At 54.3% G+C, this 16,892-nt stretch overlaps 1 protein-coding gene across 3 annotated transcripts in view; it reads left to right on the top strand.

Annotated features, from left to right (window-relative positions):
- The window catches only part of AJAP1 (adherens junctions associated protein 1), a 147,746-nt gene that overhangs the window by 56,161 nt on the left and 74,693 nt on the right, over positions 1 to 16,892 (top strand). For all 3 annotated transcript variants that reach the window (XM_063602186.1, XM_034953870.3, XM_034953873.3), the window contains exon 2: positions 1,826 to 2,625. In XM_063602186.1, coding sequence (XP_063458256.1) covers positions 1,830 to 2,625 — 796 coding nt within the window. In that variant the 5' untranslated portion in view covers positions 1,826 to 1,829. The remainder of the gene's footprint in view (positions 1 to 1,825; positions 2,626 to 16,892) is intronic.

Genomic DNA, 16,892 nt, shown 5'->3' with positions numbered 1-16,892 from the left:
ACACATAGAGTCTCTCACACACTCACAGATACACTCGCATGCTCACACAGGGACACACAGATACAGTTGCACACACAAATACACACACAGATACTCTCACACAGACACACTCACACAGGAACGCACAGATACACTCATACACACTGACACACACGAGCATAGATGCACTCACACACTTCTATGCTGACACACATGGACACAGTCACACAACAGTACACTCTCACACTCACACGCACCAAATACACAGACACCCTGGCCCTCACTCACGCACAGTCTCTCACACTCGTGGACACACCCCCAGATGCATCTTTACACTCATGTACGCTGGCTCACTCTCACACTGGCACACTCACAGCTTGACCCACACGCACACTCACACCCAGTCACACACGTACACACTCACATACGTGTGCTGGCCTACACGCACACACTCACACACTTGCGTGCACGCATTACAATGACACACACAGCTTCCTTTGTGAAGTCACTCACCGCCTTATAAAGAAAAACTCTACCCAACCTGCTTTCCAGGCCTGGCTTTGGGCGGCGTCAGGCTGGCGCTTGGCACCTGAACACCCTGGCGCCCCCCACCCGCTTCAGTCATTACAGTTTTGGGATTCATTTTAACTTTCAGACGTGAGGCTGGTGACGAGAACTGACTTTGAATGACACCTATAATCAGTCTTCAATTATCTGTGCTGGTGGAAGAGGGAGCGTGGGCCTGGCTCCTCTGAGCCCTTCCACGTGGCTCTCTGCCGCGCCCTGGTTTTCACGTGACACCAGAGAGTCCACTGGTCCAGAGGCGACCCCAGACCTGGTGACAAAGCCGCTCCATGTGAACTGGGGAGGGGCCGCCCCGCCAGCCCTGACTTCTCCCCTGCAGCCCCGCTGCGTGGAGAGGCAGCCCCGCCCTCCTCAGGGTTGCGCAGGATTTGCCCTTTCTGCAGCCCTCCGGGGAGCTGAGGAGGTGGATAACAGGGTTTCAAAGGGCACCGGCACTGCAGATAAACAGGGGGAGCGGAAATGTCAACAGAACAAACACTTCGCGTCAATAAACTTTCGGTTTATCCAGAGCAGATCTCATTTCCCTGAGTACGATCCAGAGGAGGCCAGAAGTAAGAAGCCTTCCCATGCAGAGCATTTAAAGCGATGCCTGTTTACGATATGCATGCCGGGCTCTGGGTGAGGGGCGGCGGGAGCGGCTGGTGTTTGCAAAGTGCAAGTGCCTGGCAGGTGTAGGTGCTGGGAAGCGCCTGCGCTCACGCTGCGAGGTTCAAGCTTGAAACCTCCGCTCCTCCTAGACCTGGGGAGAGGCGCTTCCCCAGTGGGCGGGGGGTGGCCTGGGCTATGTAGAGGAGAGCACCTGGCCCTGGGGTCCCAGGTGGAGGCCGGTGTCCGCTGCTGCCATCCTCTCACTCAGGTCCTCTCGTCCTGTGATGGGCAAAAGGAAGGAGGGACTCACAGGCCTTTTCAGGTTATCTTGTCGAGGCTGACCTGAAAGGCTGGGGGTTTCTGAGGCTCGGTTTTCGCTCCCGTGAAATGGACTATTCGGCGACCAGCCGGCTCTGTGCCTGGCAGGCGCCTCAGCCCCGCGGTGCCGGGAAGCAGCTCCCCGCACCCTCGCAGCGCGCGCTGTTCTTGCACGTGAGTGGGCCTTTGAAGGAAAGGAAGGAAGGGTTCGGCTTCCCTTTCGAAGTTAGGAGGAGCTCTTACCAGAAGAAGACAGCGTCTTTGTCACAGTGGGGGGTGGAGAGAGAGGGCCCCGGGGCCCGGCCCCCCTCCCGGGCTTCCACTGACCGCTCTTCTCTCCTTCCCCCCCGCACAGCTCCATGTCCATCCGCTGGCCGGGCCGCCCCCTCGGAAGCCATGCCTGGATCCTGATCGCCATGTTTCAGCTCGCCCTGGACCTGCCCGCCTGCGAGGCCCTGGGCCCGGGGCCGGAGTTCTGGCTCCTGCCGCGGTCGCCGCCCCGGCCGCCCCGGCTGTGGAGTTTTAGGAGTGGACAGCCAGCGCGGGTCCCGGCCCCGGTGTGGAGCCCCCGGCCGCCCCGAGTGGAGCGGATCCACGGGCAGATGCAGATGCCCCGAGCCAGACGGGCCCACAGGCCCCGGGACCAGGCGGCCGCCCTCGTGCCCAAGGCAGGACTGGCCAAGCCCCCAGCTGCTGCCAAATCCAGCCCTTCCCTCGCCTCTTCGTCCTCGTCCTCGTCCTCCGCGGTGGCCGGGGGGGCCCCGGAGCAGCAGGCCCTCCTGAGGAGGGGCAAGAGGCACCTGCAGGGGGACGGTCTCAGCAGCTTCGACGCCAGAGGCAGCCGGCCCACCACAGAGACTGAGTTCATCGCCTGGGGGCCCACGGGGGACGAGGAGGCCCTGGAGTCCAACACATTTCCGGGCGTTTACGGCCCCACCACGGTCTCCATCCTACAAACACGGAAGACAACTGTGGCCGCCACCACCACCACCACCACCACGGCCACCCCCATGACGCTGCAGACTAAGGGGTTCACCGAGTCCCTGGATCCCCGGAGAAGGATCCCAGGTGGGGTTAGCACAACGGAGCCTTCCACCAGTCCCAGCAACAACGGGGAAGTCACCCAGCCCCCAAGGATTCTGGGGGAGGCCTCAGGTACAGCCATCTCTCTTCTGGTTTGGGTTTGCTTGGGGTTGAGGGCTGGGAGCGTGACTCGGGAGAGATGCTTAGATGTCCCTGGGTGATGCTATGTGTGGAGGCTCCAGGAGATGCAGGCGTGATGTGTCCATGAGCTTGCACATGCCTGTAGACTGGCAAATACAGGCTGTGCCTTAGAGGAAGGGGGCGTGAGAAGGGAGAGTTTCCCTTTTTAGTATGTACCTAGAAGTGGGCGCTGCACCCCTTGTGCCTCTGTTAGGGACCAGCTGAATCCACCAGGTGCTGCAGGCCTGTTACAGACCGGTGGAATCCACCACACACAGCCACGCCTTCCAGAATCAGAGAATTTTGTCTCTGGGGCCGGCCCTTGAGCAAGATGCTTGCCCCTCTCGTGATACAATTAAGGATCCCCCCGCCCCAGAGTCTTCAAAAGCCTTCAAGGGTATGGGACCCATGGACGGGGGCAGGGTGCCTGCCAACTTGACCTCGGTCGAGGATTAGGAATGGCCTTAAATAGCAAGAAAGGCCGAGGCTGGGTAAAAGGAAGAACTTCCAGCGGTGTTAACAGAAGCTTCGCAGACAGTGATTCAGGTGGCAGCTTTCGGCTCCCTGGGGATGTGTCAGGAGGGTGTTTGGAGGACAGAGATCAGAACAAAGGGCTTTGGTTCTTCTGCTGCTGTTATCCTAGCTGCCTGTGGACACACGCGGTTCACTGGCTTTGGAAAATCTCCTTCTGTGCAGTTCTGTTGTTTATTATTTTCCTCCTATACGCTCTCCTCCATTTGCTTTGAAAGGCGTAGCCCTTGGAAATCTCCCAAGCCAGGGCTTGTCCCTGAACTGGTAGCCTGCACTGATGTCACCAGGCTTCACGGCAGGCCTGCGGGGAGAGCGCAGAGCCCTGGGCACCCCGTCACCCTCACCTCCCTCCGGTTTTCTCTGCCTCTGTTAACAGGCACAGCCCGATGTGCCAGGTTGGCTCAGAAGTTCACAACCTAGATCTGTGCATACACATTCTAGACAAACAGCAACATTCGCTAACTTTAAAATCGGATGCAGATTTCAGGGCGTCAGTACAAAATGGGCGGGGGCGCCCTGTGGCCTCCTCACAGCTTGCTTTCCACAACCTCCAGCTTGTGGGCTCGGTAGGCCCCACCCAGGCCTCTGCAGAATCAAGGGGAGGGGAGAGAACTGCTCTTCAGAGCTCACGTGCAGGCGGCTGGCACGGCATCCAGGCCCTCTGCGTCCTCACTAGACTGCGTCCTGGCCCTGGTTCCTCCTCATCTTGGGCAGGCAGGCACCGGGCAGTCCTTGGACAGGTTTTCATGGGGTGGGTGGCTTTTGTCCTTCAGCCGGTGACCTACTTTCTTCCTTCAACTGGACAAGAGAACCTGCATTTTTTTTCTGAGCTCCTCTTCCCTAGAGAGCAATGTTTCTATGGAAGCACAGCCTGGGCTCCCTGCGCATGCTGAGGGCCATGCCCAGAGATGGAGGCTGTGGGCTTGGGAGAGGCTCTGGAGGAAGAGGCTCTGGAGGAAGAGACTCTGGAGGAAGAGACTCTGGAGGTCCTGCATCGGCTTCCTCCCATGCAGCCTCTTTTGGGAATCCACGGACATGCGGGGTCTGCAGTTCATCCTGCACTGTCAGGCGCCTGCTAGCAGTTTACAGAGTGTTCATTTTCACCTCAGTAAACTCAGCAGCCATCATCATAGTAGGATTTCTTGCTACTCTCTCTTACTGTCACCTCCTCTGTATACGTCACTTACTATATAGACATGGATGAGGAAACAAGTTCCCATTTATTCCAAATTACATTTGTTATTACTAAAGTTAAACACCCGGGACAGCGTTGTAGGCTTAGCAAATTAATTCACAGTGCATTGGATGTTGCTAATCCATCTCGACAGATGCTTATCTTGGAAGCGATTTATGGTTCTTCATAATATAATCTGGTGCTAGATTAATTTGTTTAGCAAAACAAATCTAAAAAGAGGAAAATATGTGTGTTTGTTTCTAATGCAGAGAAATGTTAATTCTGGAACGCAATGCTGGGCCACAGGGAAGGGAACAGGTGGTTTACAGCAGCGCTCATCAGGGCTAGGCCACCGTCCTGAGCTTCCCGGCCAAGGCAAAGGGAAGAGAGGAAATGCGGGGATGATTCCCCTAACTGGGTTCCTCATAGCCCAGTGGGTACCATGTAAATGAATTAGACCAGAGCAGGAACAATTTAGGTTACACACTGGGAAGTACTTGCTGGTGATGCAGGAGGTGAGATCTTTGCTTAGGCTACTGAGAACAGGCTGCATAATCTCCTTATCTGAAGTCCCAAGTAGAGGGGGATGGGGCAAGGGGGGAGGAAAACAACTGTTTAAGCTTCCCCAGATGGAAGGAGTGCTGGGACAGAGGGCTGAACTCCCTGGAACCCCCTTGCTTGGCAGTCATCAGATGCAGACCTGTGCCCCCAACATTTGGTGGAACGTGAACACTACTCACACTTCTCAGACATCTAAGGCAGCAGAAGTGGTCTTGGGGACTCCAGAGCTGCAATCTGGGAGGCCATGAATTGCTACAGTTAGTTAGCAGGTGCCTTGAGGCTGAAGATCTGGGCGAGAATCTGGGCTCTGTTGCATGTCACTGTGTGACCCTGGAAAAGGTCTCTCCTCTCCTGATTTTCTTTTCTTCACCAGCAAAATTGAGGCTTAGAAATAGGCCGTGTGCAGTGGCTCACGCCTATAATCCCAACATTGGGAGGCTGAGGCGGATGGATCACCTGAGGTCAGGAGTTCGAGGCCAGCCTGACCAACATGGAGAAACCCTGTCTCTACTAAAAATACAAAAAATTAGCCTGGTATGGTGGCACATGCCTGTAATCCTAGCTACTATGGAGGTTGAGGCAGGAGAATCACTTGAACCTGGGAGGTGGAGGTTGCGGTGAGCCAAGATCCTGCCATTGCACTCCAGCCTGGGCAATAAGAGTGAAACTCTGTCTCAAAAAAAAAAAAAAAAAAAAAAAGAAATATTTTTCCTAAACGGTTGCTGTGAGAGTTTAGTGGATGAACACTGAGCATAAAATAAGGCACCTGGCGCTGAACAATTCTCCGTACTTATTCGTTGTTTTTATACCCAGCAAGAATGGCCTGAGGAGGAGAGGGTTGCCAGTGTCAGAGGCAGAGCAGGCTGCCAGGGACTTGGGAGTTTTATCATCTCAGACACAGCCAGCTTTGCCACTTACTGGGGGGCACCCCAAAATTTGGAATTGGAGTTTTAGGAGGTGGATGAAACATCCATTAAGTGAGTTTTACCTGTCCAAAAAGGGATCTTTGGTATCACACTTGGGGATTTATAAATTTTATTTTTGTTTCTGCAGAGAAATATTTAGAAGGGACATATCATATTTTTCTATCTGTCTATAGCACAGGTTGTTGCTGGGTGCAGAGAGGAAACGTGGCTGGTGATTTGGGGGCACTCTGACATTTCTCTGGAAGTAACATTACTTGGGATAACTGCTGGAATGATTAAAGGGTCCCCTGTCAGGATTCACCCTACATATGAAGTAACTGGGAAATCTTTTTGAGTTTCAGGGTAATGGTTAAGAGTACCACTGCCTGTCTTCAAATTCCTGGCTTCAGCTCATGATTGCTGTGTACATTTGGGCAACTTGCTTGTCCTCTCTGTGCCAGTGGGTATGATAGAGTTAACCATCTCATAATGTTGTTGTAAAGATTCAGTGAGACAGAGCGTGCCAAGTACTCAGTGCCTGGCACATAACAGTTTTCAGTATGTGCCTGCTGCTGTTAATATAAGGGTGGTGATGGTGATGATGATGGTGGTGACAGTGAGGATGATGGTGGTGATGGTGATGATGGGGATGATGATGAGGATGATGATGATGGAGATGATGGTGATGATGGTGTTGATGGTGATGATAATGATGGTAATGGTGGAAATGGTGATGATGATGGTGTTGATGATGGTGATGATAATGATGGTAATGGTGGAAATGGTGGTGATGATGGTGGTGATAGAGAGATGATGATGATGGTGATGATGGAGATGATGATGATAATAGAGATAGTGATGATAGTGATGATGATGCTGTTGATAGTGATGATGATGATGGTTACCATTGTGCTAATTTGCTGCCACTACCTTTACTGCTCTATTCAGGGGTCATTTGATGAGTTCCTGCAGCCATGTCCCTGACCTTGGCGCTCTGTACAGAGGTGTAGATGGCACTAGCCAAGAACCTCTTGGGATGGAAAATCACCTGGCACAGGTTCACAGAGGCATTGAGCTCCAGCCTCACGTGAGCACTGGCAGAGTGTGACCGTCAGATGGGTCAGAAGTTAGCTTGAGGTCGGGGAGGAGGCTCCCCACAGTGCAGCCCCAGCCTTCTATGACAGCTCTCTTGCTGGTCAGGTTTCGAATCTGGAATCACAGAGTCTCCTGGGAGAAAAACAGAAAGTCATTTTCTGAGCTTTTATCTTAAAACGTGTAAAGGAAACTTGTGGGGAATTGAAGCCAACTGATTTGGGTTTCTGAATATGCCCACTGTGGGAATACCTGGGGCAGGAGTGCTTGGTGTACAGTTAGTGCTCAATGAAGGTTTCCTGAACCTTACGTTCTTAGGCCGTGCATGCTGGCATCTGGCCCCAAGACTTTCCCACCTGCTCAGGCCAATCTGCTGCTTTCCCCAGCTCATGTTCTGTCTCTCAGAAACCTCGCCACCCAGGAGGGGCCCTGAAATCCTCTAGGTTCCCATCGTCATTCAGGGTTTGCCTCTGTTCAATCAGTCACGTATTCGTGACATCCAGCAGCTCAAGGATGAGATGGCTCAGATGTCTTCCAAGTCTGGCCTGGAAATTTTTACATTGGAATTCACTCATGCATTTCTAAGGATGATTTCCAAGTTTGCTTTGTCCTTGTCACCGAGTGGGAGCGGGGGGGGGCTTCCATATCCTTTAGGTATGTCCCTCGGTAAGCACAGGTGACAAGCTGGTGTCATTTTCTCTGCACCCCAGCCGTCAGCTGACCTAAGCATCAATGCAAGCCAGCCAACCTCAGGAGCAAGCCTCATGATGGTGAACTATTTTCTAAACACCAGAATTGGAGTGGAAGAAAATGAGAAGCAGATGTCACAGGAAGAGACATCCTCTTCCCCTTTGGTTGAAAGCTGTGATGGCCATTTAAATGCTGAGCCCATTTTAATTAAGTTGCTGGGTGTTTGCTACCAGGGAAGTGAATCTGTCCTTAATTTAAAGATATTTGAAGCAAATGACTCATGAACTTCAAAAGTTTTGAGTGGTTTAATTGGGATAAGAGAATCAAAGAACAAATCAGTGCTTGGAGCGCTACAAAAGATCCTAAACTTTGTAGACAGCAAGGCTGGTCTTTCGGGTCTTAACTGGGATCTTCTGAATGGATGCAGCGTGGGAAATCCTGAGTGCCGTGGTTCTGGGTGGTGGCCTGTGGTTGAGGTCTTCTGTTGGCCGACAGCTCACTGGACCCAATCAGCCTGTTAGAGCACTCCCTCTGTTTTTGCTGAGCAAACTTGTGCTCATACCAAATGGATAAGTGTGCTCCAACTCATGAAAGTCCAGCCTCTGATTCTTCTGGACACGACTGTGTTGCAGGTCTTCTTGCATTTCCCTGTCAAATGTTCCTGGCTTCAACTTATTGCATTTAGTCCTTCTTAAGCTTCTTCATTCCCTCAGGCCCTCATTCTCCTTCTAAGGGCATGCTAGGGATGTGAAAGGTCTTTAATCCTTAAGAACTGAGATGTCCAGCCTAAGGCATTTTCTTTCTTTCCTTTTTTTTTTTTTTTTTTAGATGGAGTCTCGTTTTGTCACCAGGCTGGAGTGCAGTGGGGCACTTGGCTCACTGCAACCTCTGCCTCTCGGGTTCAAGCAATTCTCCTGCCTCAGTCTCCTAAGTAGCTGGGACTATAGGCACGTGCCACTAAGCTCAGCTAATTTTTGTATTTTTAGTAGAGACAGGGTTTCACTATGTTGGCCAGGATGGTCTCGATCTCTTGACCTCATGATCCACCAGCCTCAGCCTCCCAAAGTGCTGGGATTACAGGCATGAGCCACCACGCCCGGCCTCCTAAGGCACTTTCTGCGGGAGAGCTGCTGGGTTCAACTCTGTCTTCTTTCACCAGGCCCTGGAGAGGTGCCTTTACTTGTTGACCTGTTCAGGAGTTTCCAGCAAGAAGAGGAAGGCCTTAATGAACACTCTCCTCTACCTGGAAACCAGTCTCCTTTAAGGGAACGGATGTGGTCACTGACTAGTGGGGTAGCCGGCGGCTGCACGAAACACACCCTTGTAGGATATGCCTTTCCTTACATCATGAATGTCACAAAACCCTGAACTGATAACAAATCTGTATGATATATAGTGGGTTGAATTCATGATTGCCATCCGCTCACAGGGGAATGATTCTGAGTGTAGAGATTAAATGTTAGACAGAATACCATTTTTAGACTTTCTGTTTTACCGTGTTACAAGGACCAGTTTTAGAATGTCTGGCTTCTTAATCAATTATTCAATGAACCACCAGCTCTGTACTTAGTTGACAGTAAATGCCACACCTCAGGGTAGGAGCGGGATGAGGAGTTGCAAAACATGGCCCCTCCTCCTCTTTTCAAGGAGTTAAAAAATTCCAGTTGGGAAATCCAGACAGATAAAGACATATCCTTGCACAAGAGAGAAAAGACAGGTAAGGACGGTAGAGGAAATGTCACCAAGCCACAGCTTCATCAATCGCCCAATTGTTATTCTGGCAATACAGATTGGAAGGAAACAGGAGCCGTTGCAGGTTTCTTGGAGCCGAGCCCTGGGGTGGACAGGGGAGGCATAGGAAGAGCCCATCTTGGGGGCGTATGGTGGGGCTGAGATAGAGTAGGCAGAGCTCCTGCAGGCCTGGATTGTGGAGGGAGCCAGGCCAGGCCTCCACCTCCCCGCAGCTCAGTTTCTTGGCCTCTGGAACAGATGCTGAATAAGACAACCTCTGAGGTCCCTCCTCTAGCTCTGAATTGCCCTAAGAATGGGTGAGTCCTGGTGTTCCCTCTGCAAGGAGCGGGAACGATGGTTTTGGAGGACCCCCTTCCCCGACTTGTCATCAGTGAAAGAAGAATGCTGGAGAGGTGCGCCCCTTCCCTCCCTGCCGGTGTCCACAGTTGGCTGTCCTTGGGGACCCAGCAGTGAGCTCAGTGGTCTATGTACACAGGCGAGCTGGGGGCCTGGTGGGACCGTGGCTGTGGGCTCAATTTTAAGCTTCCATTTTGTGATGATGAGTCACTCTTCTCCTGGTGGAACCCTCTGCCCCACCTCTGCCCAGGAGTGGCCTGCATTGTGGATGTCTAGCTGAAAAGGCTGCCATGTGAATCCTGCTGGTAGGAAAAACATCACCCGCATCTTTGCAGCAGATAAGTTCCAAGTGATGTTTGAGGGCTCCCCAGGTGGTCACTGACACTCAGTCCCAGAGACTCAGCCAAATTCAGAGGCAGACGAACGCGTGATGGACCCATGTGCCATGTGGTTAGACATGAAGACAGGCTTCGGGTCCCCGCTTTCGATGTGGTTCAACATGGTTCAGTGAATCTCACAACCGTCCGCCTTGCAGTCTGTGTAAGGGCGTGATGATGCAAAATAAAGGGAAAAAGCTTCCCTTTCCAGAAGTTTCTTTCAGCACTGGGGAAGCCAAGTTTGTTGGAGGAACAGAGAGGCTGAAAATCTCCCTCCAGAGGTGACTGATAGGTGGGACATGTCAGGGACAAAGCTGGTGCCAGCAGAGAGAGCGCCCACCTTGGCTAAGATGGACCCAGGCCATGGCTGCAGGTGTCCTTGGCTCCACCATGTGACCCCATGGTCCTCTGAATCTTTGCCTGCAAAGTGGGGAAGCAATTTCTTTCTGACAAGGTTGTTCTGAGACTGGACCATGCCAGCACATGTGGGAAACTGAGCGCTGTAGTGAGCATGCAGCCCCTAGAGTTGAGTCAGGTCTTAAAAGATGCATGAAGCCCACCTCACCGGTGGCTCTGCCAGGGTAATCAAATGGTGTTTGTGGTGGGAAAATGCCATTTGCTTTCTGTGACCTTCAGTATCCTCTTTTGAGGTCAGTTAGGTTGCGTGGCTGCATGCTCGGTGCTATTCTGTCCATATCATGATCTTTCCCTGCCCTGGAAGGCCTCAGTTCTCACCGTGGTGGTCAGACCTACCTCAGGAAGCCCTCAGCCTGGCTTCCTTAATGTGCCAGGTCAACACACCTGAGGCGTGGTTTGTGTGAGCCCCATGGAGAGGATGGGGGACAGGGATGGGGGCTGGAGCCAGCACCATTTCCTTTGCAAGGGGCCCGACTCTCCCCTTTACATAGCTGGAATAGCACTTTACAGTTGCACACGCTCCTCCCTTTACGTAGCTGGAATAGCACTTCACAGTTTGCCCAGCAGATGTGCTGTTCTCCAAGCCACCCTGGGAAGGGGGTAGGAGGGGGATCTGCAGCTGGGAGAAGCCCAGGCATTTGTGAGTGGGGACTGGGGCAGAACCCAGCTCTCCTGACTCCAGGACTGTGGCACTTTCCATGATTCTAGGGGTGCTCTTTGGGGCTTGGGGACCCTCCCACCACATACCTCTTCCGCCTGAAGCATCGGGATGCCCTGAGTGTGGGTTCTAGATCCAGGTGGAAGTTCTTGGTCTGTGTGTAAAGGCCACTGATCAAAGAAGCTTCCTGGTCTTCTTGACCCTTCTAGAAGCTCCAGGGGGTCCTGTCCATCAGCAAAGCCATGACAGGCTGGACGGAAGAGTCGGATGTCCCCACCATGTGATTTCAGAGACACACCCTGTGGTGCGTCCCTGGCCAGGATTTCATGGATGTGTCCTGAGACCAAGGCCAAGCTGCTGAGACCCACTTTGGGTCCTTGTCACTTATTCCCACCTCTGCAAGGAGAAAGTCAGTGCTGTCTATGGCAGGGAGGAAGAAGAGAGGATGTGTGGATAGGGGCTGCTGGGGAATCTTGGGTTGGGCAAAGATGGCTAAAGGGAGGAGAAAGAAAGGCCAGACTCTCCTAACCCTTGCAGAGCCAGTGCCCGAGTTTGTGATGGATTTTGTGACACTCCCTTTACACACTGCCAATGCACCTTGCAGAGAAAACATAATCTGTGTTTTAAAAGCTTGATATAGTGTCCTAACTGTGCTGAGGAAGACATGCAAAGGAGAGTTATTTAGGGTAAAATGCTGTATATGTACATTTAAGCGCCCCAGCCCATCTTCACTGGAGGGGTCTGGTGCCTACGTGCATATATACAGCATTTTATCTGTATGTGTGCTGAGGGTCAAAGGCTGGCCCCTGCATAGGGTCACTGGGAACACGTCTGCCACACCAGCTGGGACAGTTGCATCACAGTGAGGGCAGGTGGCTTTCCAAAATGGTGAACAACTTTCAGAGATGTTTGGGACAAAAATGCACAGTCTTCTTTTGATTGATTCGGTGGCTGCATGCGGGGGAACTTCAGCGTGTTCCAGCCAGGCACTGGAGAATCCCCTGGGTTCATCTGTGGCACAGAGAAGGCCCTCTGGGTTCCAAGCGTGTGGGTTAGTAGCACTGAGCCACGGGGCAGGTGCAAGTTCACAGCGCAGAGGCGATCCGTGGTCTGCACACTTGTCCTGTGCACAGCAGGACCTGCGGGTCCATCCCTGCCTCATTCTGTGACTGTTATGAATCCCTGCTCTAGTCCTAGACATTCCGAAAGCAGCCGTTCACCCAGCTGGAGCCTCGTCCTCTATGTTCACACGCATCTTGTGCATGGGAGGCCCAGCCTTCATCTGTGTGTGAGTCCTGGGGCTGCTGTAACGCATCACCACAGTCTGCATGGTTTAAACGGAAACCTATTCTCCAGCTGTTTTGGAGGCCGGAGTCTGAAGTCATGATACAAGCAGGGCTGTGGTCCCTCCGGAGGCCCTGGGTGAGGACCCTTCTCAGCATCTTCCAGCTCCTGGTGGCTCCAGGTGCTCCTTGGCTTGTGGCCGCATCACTCCAGTCTCTGGCTGCATCTCCACATGGCTGTCTCCCTGTGTCTGTCTTCTAAGGACACTTGTCATCGGATTTAGGGCCCACCTGGATCACCCAGAATGGTCACATCCAGGCCCAGCGTGCTGGGAAAGGCAGGTCATGGCGAGTTGGGTTGGGACAGGTCAGGGCATTGGGCTGGGGCAAGGTTCCAGGAGGCTTGGAGGCCGTCATGAGGATTTGGGGTTTATTCTGAGTATGCTGGGGCTCACGGGATACACTGAAGAGTGGTGTGATCTGAGCCGGAGGTACTGGCTGCTCTCTGAGGGCATTCTAGGGGGAAGACAGGAGGCAATGATACCAGATGGGACGTGATAACTTGTGGAGAGGTGGGACGCGAGCCCCAAGAGAGCATCGGCTGGGGAGTAAGGGAGAGAACCATCTAGAGGGTCCCTGAGGTTTTAGTCTGAGCAACTCTTTCTTCAGCTGAAAGGGGTGCATTTAATTGAGAGGCAGAAGCTGGGGAGCAGCAGATTGGAAGGAGCCCTTGGGACGGGACCTTCACTCGTGTGACATCCAGCCACCCTGGCGGCCGTCCGGGGGAGCGCCTGTGGATACTCCTTGGATTCCTGAGTCTGCCACTCGGGGGCTGGTGCAGCCTGGAGTAGAAGCTCAGCGGAGCCTGGGGTGTGTGGAAGGTCTGGAAGGCCGTGGAGACAGTGGGGACCACTTGGACAGAGCAGGGACTGCAAGAGGGGAGAATGAAGGGGCAGTCGGGGGTGATAAGGAAGAGCCCACCGGGAGGAGGCGGCCAGGAGGCTGCAGGAGAAAGCTGTTCCCAGAGCATGGAGGGGTCCTCGTGGCGGAGCTCCCAGAGACATGAAAGAGGCCACTTTTGTGAGGTGGAGGCTGCTGGAGATGTGGTGAGGGGAGAGTCCTGCGAGGGCGATGGAAGGGAGACGGGAGGTGAGCCGCAGATGCAGTGGGTGGAGCTGAATATTTTGAGGAGCTTTGCTCTGCAGGGGTTTGGGGAAAGGGAAGCTGTAGTTGGAGGACTATGGAGGTGGACTAGGATTTTGGTTGTTCTGTTTCGTTTTGATTTTCTTTTCTTATCGTGGGAGTATTCGGGCACGTCTGTCTGCCAACGCGAATGACCCAGTAGAGAATGGAAATGGACAATGTGTCAGGGACGGAGGAACGGGGACAATACAGAAGCCAAGTCCTTAAGGGATGAGAACCAGCCTGATGTGTGCTGTTGGCTGAGCTTGCTATAGAGACCTCAAGAGGTGTCCAAGAAAAGCCTGGTTTCCGAATTCTGTGTTTCTCCCCGAGGGCTGACCTTTTTCCTCTTTTCCTTTTGAGAGTCTGTGATAGTTGGAGGAATGAAATCCCTTGGGTACTGCACCGACATGGCCCCTGCCATTGCTGGGTGGCCTCCCCAGGCTGGGGTGGACAAGGAGCAGGTGCACACAGAGGTCACGTGTGGTGGCCGCGGGCACCTGCGAATGCCAGGCGGAACCATGGGCGGTGGTGGTGATGGCGGCCGGGATGAGGAAGGCTCAAGGAGAGGGGGCACTTGAGCGAGGTCTGACATGAGAGGAGGTGGCCAAGGGAGGATTTCTGTCCCCTCTGGCCTTGGTGGCATACCTAGTCCCACCTATGGCCCCTCACCTGGTCATGAGCTGGACATCCTCATCTGCTCACAGAAGGGGTCACCACCCTGCATTCCCACCCCTCTTCTCTCTGAAGCCCCCACCTCTGGCCCCCCCCCCCGGGTGGTTTGTCTCCATCGACTGGCATTTACCATGACGTCTCTCATATTATGGCCGCTTGCACTTGCCCAGAGGTGGGCCTGCCCGCTCCTCCCCAGCCCCTCGCCAATATCAATAATTGCCAGTGTCATCTGCCTGCATGGTGCTTTCCACCGGCCGTCACCTAGCCCAGGACTCCTTGAGGGGCTGCAAAAAAACTCACACCCCCAGATCCTGCACCTGCTGTGCCCCTGGCTCCCAGCACCCTGCCTGGCCCACAGCTAGCTCCATAGCCATTGTCTGAACAGTTTTTTAAAATGCAACTTCTGGGCTTAGAGACAGCTGCAGGGAATGGGTTCCTAAGTGCTGAAAGCCATGCAGATCTTGCAAATCTTTAGGTGAAAGAGAAAGAGGAAATGAAAAGCCAGGGTGACAATGTGCTGTGCTTTTAAAAGTCACTGATGCCCACACTGGAGGGAGGTACAGTTCTCCACAAGCACCCTCCCCTCTTGCTGCAGACACAAAGCAAGGCTGCATATGCTGGCTTGGCCCAGGGCTAGCCTGCCCCAGAGCACACTGTCTGGCTCTGGACTGCCCACGCTTGTGCCCAGAGTGAGCAATGAAACTGCCTGCCAGCCCTCAGGGTCCAGGGAGCTGGAAGCACCTGGGGCGCCAGCTCAGCCAAGGCTTGCTGGTCCCTGGGTGTTGGGTGCAGACAGCGGCCTGCAGCAGGAACCTCTGACCCCGGCAGAGGAGTAGTAAAGGGACCTCCAGCCCCCAACAGGCAGGAAAGAAGGTTTCAAGTTCCCTGGAAGAGGCAGATGTGCATCAGGTTAAGTGGCTGCTCCAGTGGGCACTCACTTCCCGTGTGTGGGGAAGGGATGTGAGTGGGGTGGGCCATCTGGGATACTTGGTGTAGAATCCTGCATCTTCTCGTGCCCCATGGATGCCCCGTGGAGCTCACGGGCAGGGCTGTCGTCATGGTCCCCCTGGTGCCTGGCGAGGGCTTGCTTGTGACAGATGCTCAAAGTACACGTTTAATGAATAGGTAGACTCCCTGTTCACACCCACCTCCCCTTCGAGGGGGCTTGAGGTTAGGAGAGAACTCAGAATGTCCAGGATGTCACCCTAGAGGTCACCAGCTCCTTCCTTGGTGGCGGGAGTTGCTCAGCCAACGGAACAGGGGGCCTCCTGTGCTGGTGTCCTGGGCAGCTGCAGCAAAGCACTCCAGCCTGAGTGGCACAAACAATCAAAATATGTTCTCCACCGTCCTGGAGGCTAGAAGTCTGAGGTCAGGGTGTCGGGAGGGCCGGCTCCTCCCAAGGCCTCTCTCCTTGGCTTGTAGACCCCGTCTCCTCCCTGTGTCCTCACATGGTTGTCCCTCTGTGTGTGTGTCCTCGTCTCCTCCTCTATAAGGACACCAGTCAGCATGGATTAGAGTCTACCCTAATGACCTCATTTAACTTTAATTACTTCTTTAAAGGCTCTATCTCCAAATACAGTCACATTAGGGGGTGGAACTTCAACATGCAAATTTTTGGAGGACATAGCTCAACCCATAACACCTCCCACCTCCAGGGGTCATGGCCCACCTGGGAGAGTGCCTCCCCTGGAATGAAGCAGAGGGCCCCAGGAGACCTGGAGTCCTTGCGGGATGGGGGAGGAAATGGAGCTCCATCGCCAGCCCCGCATAGAGTTGGAGAGAGCTGGGCACAGGGGCAGGCCCTGAATCCTGGAGAGAGCTGGGCACAGGGGCAGGCCTTGAATCCTGGAGAGAGCTGGGCACAGGCGCAGGCCCTGAATCCTGGAGAGAGCTGGGCACAGGGGCAGGCCCTGAATCCTGCAGAGAGCTGGGCACAGGGGCAGGCCCTGAATCCTGGAGAGAGCTGGGCACAGGGGCAGGCCCTGAATCCTGGAGAGAGCTGGGCACAGGGGCAGGCCCTGAATCCTGGAGAGAGCTGGGCACAGGGGCAGGCCCTGAATCCTGGAGAGAGCTGGGCACAGGGGCAGGCCCTGAATCCTGGAGAGAGCTGGGCACAGGGGCAGGCCCTGAATCCTGGAGAGAGCTGGGCACAGGGGCAGGCCCTGAATCCTGGAGAGAGCTGGGCACAGGGGCAGGCCCTGAATCCTGGAGAGAGCTGGGCACAGGGGCAGGCCCTGAATCCTGGAGAGAGCTGGGCACAGGGGCAGGCCTTGAATCCTGGAGAGAGCTGGGCACAGGGGCAGGCCCTGAATCCTGGAGAGAGCTGGGCACAGGGGCAGGCCCTGAATCCTGGAGAGAGCTGGGCACAGGGGCAGGCCCTGAATCCTGGAGAGAGCTGGGCACAGGGGCAGGCCTTGAATCCTGGAGAGAACTGGGCACAGGGGCAGGCCCTGAATCCTGGAGAGAGCTGGGCACAGGGGCAGGCCCTGAATCCTGCAGAGAGCTGGGCACAGGGGCAGGCCCTGAATCCTGCAGAGAGCTGGGCACAGGGGCAGGCCCTGAATCCTGGAGAGAGCTGGGCACAGG

The sequence above is a fragment of the Pan paniscus genome, chromosome 1 (assembly GCF_029289425.2).
Source record: "Pan paniscus chromosome 1, NHGRI_mPanPan1-v2.0_pri, whole genome shotgun sequence".
NCBI lineage: Eukaryota > Metazoa > Chordata > Mammalia > Primates > Hominidae > Pan > Pan paniscus.
The sequence above is the reverse complement of the archived record's forward strand: the minus strand, read 5'-3'. Positions and strand labels throughout refer to the sequence as shown.